The 4,087-nt window shown below is 41.3% G+C and overlaps 1 protein-coding gene and 1 long non-coding RNA gene across 5 annotated transcripts in view; one reads left to right on the top strand and one right to left on the bottom strand.

Moving 5' to 3' along the window:
• The window catches only part of phactr1 (phosphatase and actin regulator 1), a 38,574-nt gene that overhangs the window by 14,523 nt on the left and 19,964 nt on the right, over positions 1-4,087 (bottom strand). For all 4 annotated transcript variants that reach the window (XM_034882519.1, XM_034882518.1, XM_034882516.1 and 1 more), the window contains exon 2: positions 137-301. In XM_034882519.1, coding sequence (XP_034738410.1) covers positions 137-301 — 165 coding nt within the window. The remainder of the gene's footprint in view (positions 1-136; positions 302-4,087) is intronic.
• Positions 1-4,087, top strand: part of LOC117951038 — a 20,723-nt gene that overhangs the window by 872 nt on the left and 15,764 nt on the right. The window lies entirely within an intron of this gene.

Here is a 4,087-nt window from a genome sequence, read left to right as displayed (position 1 = left end):
TTAGGGGACCACTAAGGTCTATATAAAAGAGACTTCAGATACAGTATTAGGGGACCACTAAGGTCTATATAAAAGATAAAGGGAGAGGTGGGGGAACTGGCAGCTAACGTGAGTATTGTGTTAGCAGTGTTCTAACCTGCAGAGGTCTGCTTGAACTTTTCACTCTTCTTCTTCCTCCATTTCCAGGGTTTGAACAGACGTCCCAGGGTGGCGAATTTGCTCCGCCGCCGAATGGGAGGCGTGTGTGTTCCTGGAACCAGCGAATCAGAGCGCATCGCTGCTAACCGCTCCACTTCCTCAGCTGGAAAAGAGAAATGGCTATCAAAAAGCAGGTAAACAACAAACATGTTTTTGACTTGCTATATATTGTGTTCATAGTGTTTCTTTATCCATGACACTACAGCACAAATAAAATAAAATATATACTAGTTATTTCTTTTCATTTGCAAAAAAAACATTGTTTATGGTCGTAGCTCCTTAACCTTTGATGCTTTTCTTGGTTTGATATTCTTAAATTACTTATAAAAAGGTAACAGTCCTAGATGCCCTTTTGCTGTAATGACTCCTCATTTGTCACATGGAATCAAGCTAAGCACACCTATACCATTGTCACACACCCTTAATGTCAGGGGTACTCAGAAAACTCCATTTTGACATCATATGTACTTATGTAACGCCTTCCCTATTACACCCTTTTAGTGCCAATAATCCAGACCAATGTGTGAAATGTAATGCTAAAAAAGTAACCCCGTTCCTGGGATTGCCCACGGATCAAAGACATCTCAAAAGATGTGTTTGACACATTTTCAGAATAGTTTAGGCCAAACAACCAGAAAGTCCAATGGTGTGTATTCTTGGCAAGGTTGTCTAAAACTCCAATGCTTGGCTGAACGCCTAAGAAAAGATGGGATGTACTGTATACCTGTAATTGTCTTGATGTGCTGAAAAAATAAAATGCCAATATATGTATTTCTTAAAATAAATACATATTTAGCTTAAAAAAAAAAAAAGAAGAAAAAAGATAAATTAGGCCACTAAATAGGTCAGTAATTACTAAAATATGACTTTTTAGAGGAAGGTAAGTTCAATATGTATAGGACTGGATAGCACATTATTTTAGGTTGCTTTTCTTTATCATGTAGAATGTAAATATCAGTTTACTTAAATCCATATATGATGAAAACAGATGATCCCTTGTTTTGTGATTCAAATGTCAAGGGACACATCCTCCCAGGGGGCTGTGCATAATCAAGTTAAGCAAAGCTTATTCTCTTCATCTCACCTAGACAAGAGGAAAAAACTACCACAGAAAAGCCTCGTGGAGGCAGGAGAGTGGAACATGAACCGAGGGTAAACAAGAAAGGTTTCAGTGAATATCCACAATACATTTCTACTTTTTTAAAACACTTTTAAAGAAAACAATCACACATCCAAAATATTGTTCTGTGCAGGTGTGTGGGGCAAAACAAGGACTTGAAGAAAGAGAAAATCCCACACAACGTTCCCATCCCTCTGGACCTTTGTCAAGAGTATTTCAAAGGTCCAGAGGGATCAAAATGTTAGTTTTCTTTAACAAATGGTGATGATGCAGCAAGAGCAGTGTGTGGGATTTTCTCTTTCTAACATTAACACACCAGTCTTTCTGTTTTCCACTCACTGACTCTGAACTGCTGTTCTCTCTGCCCTACTAGTAGTTTAAAAAGTCATCACGATGGCGGCTGTTTTCTATACAGCGTGTACCAGTTCTACATTTGAAATTACACCTATCCTATTACACGCAACATCCTGCTTTATGACACGCTCTACAGAACGAGGGCCTGAGGCCGGAGCCAGAGGTGATGAAGAAAATAAACAGGAAGCCAGCCTTTTAGCAGGGAGTAGTCTAATCTAGAAACGCGTAAGAAAACACAAAACAGATTTCCTTAACATTAAGTATTTGTAGTTATTTATAAGTTCTCACTAAAATATAATGATAATTTGTTTTATTGTCACAACAGATTAGAGGAACATCAAAATATATTAAAGTTTGGATAAATAAAATGTATAAAACTGCAAACTTGAAGTCCTTTGAACAAAAACAACAAAAATCAGGGATGTTATATAGCACCCTCTGGTGGACAACCTATGCCACACCAACACTCAGAACGTAGTTGACCGTCTTATTTTTCTATTCATTTACCAAAACCATTTACCCGTCATTATATTTTTTTATTATCTGCCATTGTAAATGCTGATACCAGTAGTTCAGGAAATGTCTAATATTTTTTTTTCAGTCAAGTCAGTCATGTCTACAATAATATGGCGACCAGTTTCAAAAAGACGGCATTGACTTTAGAAAAATTGCTGCAACTGCACTCATTCAAATATGTCTAGTATCAAATTTAATAAGCATTTGGCGAGAGATGAGTTCCGAAAGGAAATCTTAACAAAAATCTGTTTAGACACCCATCAAAAAAAGAAAGAGATATTTTAAAGTGCAATTTTCTACTGATACTCTCTTTTAACAAACTTAAAAAATATTTGGTTTGGCACCTTTTTAATCATCTTTATTTTTATATTTTTTTATTTGCTCTCTCTCTCTCTCTCTCTCTCTCTCTCTCTCTCTCTCTCTCTCTCTCTCTCTCTCTCTCTCTCTCTCTCTCTCTCTCTCTCTCTCTCTCTCTCTCTCTCTCTCTCTCTCTCTCTCTCTCTCTCTCTCTCTCTCTCTCTCTCTCTCTCTCTCTATATATATATATATTCAAAATTGCCAAATTCAGATTATTCTTAGCAGAATGAGCCAAGGAAACGATGACCACAAACAAAAGCTAGACAGTATGTCGGTGGTAAGGAAGGAAAAACAAATCAATGTGAAGGAGAACGCAGCTGCAGACAGGAGGAGATGTCAGCCTTCACGTGGCCTTGTTACAAGAAGGGATGTCAGTTCCGATCTGTCTCAGCTCAGCAGCCCCCATCGAGAGGCCCTTCAACAACAACAACAACAACAACAACAACAACATCGTCCAACCATCAACCCCCCCCCAACCCCAAACTCTCTCCCTGTTCCCTCCACAGCTGTCCCTGTAGCTGTCTGGGTAGCACCCTGGAGGGAATACGGAAACAAATAAAAGAAAGTTTCTCTCAAAGCAAAATTCACAATTTCATCAATATTTAAAGTAATAAATAAAGAAGATATTAGTGTTTTCACGTCAGGAGAACAGGGCTGCACGACATGAGGAAAATGTGTGCTTGGATAGATAGATAGATAGATAGATAGACTTTATTAATCCCAGACTGGGAAATTACTGTGTTGCAAGGCATACACACTCACTCACATACAGAATATACACTAGAATGAATAAATAAGATTAAAAAATAGATAAAATAAGATAACAAAAGATAAAGAATTCCAGAACACCTACTGGGAAAAAGATACTTAGAGGAATAAAAAGAATGTACATGTATATACAAGTGTAGAATGAAATTGATATCCTGCATACATAGTATATATTTTAAAATATAAAATGTATAATATTTAATATGGAGTAGCCAGTGTGCAAGATAGTCACACAGCTGTGAATTGTGGCAGGAGAGATTTCCTGTAGCCGTCTGTACGCCATCAAAGCTGTCGGAGCCTCTTAGAGAAGCTGCGCCGCCAGTGGGGCCCAGTGGGGCCCAGTGGGGCCCAGTGTGGCCCAGTGGGGACCTGTGGTGACCTGTGTGGCCCAGTGGTGACCTGTGTGGCCCAGTGGGTCGCAGTGTGGCCCAGTGGGGCCCAGTGGTGACCTGTGTGGCCCAGTGTGGCCCAGTGTGGCCCAGTGTGGCCCAGTGGGTCGCAGTGTGGCCCAGTGTGGCCCAGTGTGGTCCAGTGGGGCCCAGTGGTGACCTGTGTGGCCCAGTGGGGCCCAGTGGGGCCCAGTGGTGACCTGTGTGGCCCAGTGGTGACCTGTGTGGCCTAGTGGGGCGCAGTGTGGCCCAGTGGGGACCTGTGTGGCCCAGTGGGGCCCAGTGTGGCCCAGTGGGGCCCAGTGGTGACCTGTGTGGCCCAGTGTGGCCCAGTGGGGACCTGTGTGGCCCAGTGGGGCCCAGATTGGCCCAGTGGGGACCTGTG

Source organism: Etheostoma cragini, chromosome 9 (assembly GCF_013103735.1).
Source record: "Etheostoma cragini isolate CJK2018 chromosome 9, CSU_Ecrag_1.0, whole genome shotgun sequence".
NCBI lineage: Eukaryota > Metazoa > Chordata > Actinopteri > Perciformes > Percidae > Etheostoma > Etheostoma cragini.
The sequence above is the reverse complement of the archived record's forward strand: the minus strand, read 5'-3'. Positions and strand labels throughout refer to the sequence as shown.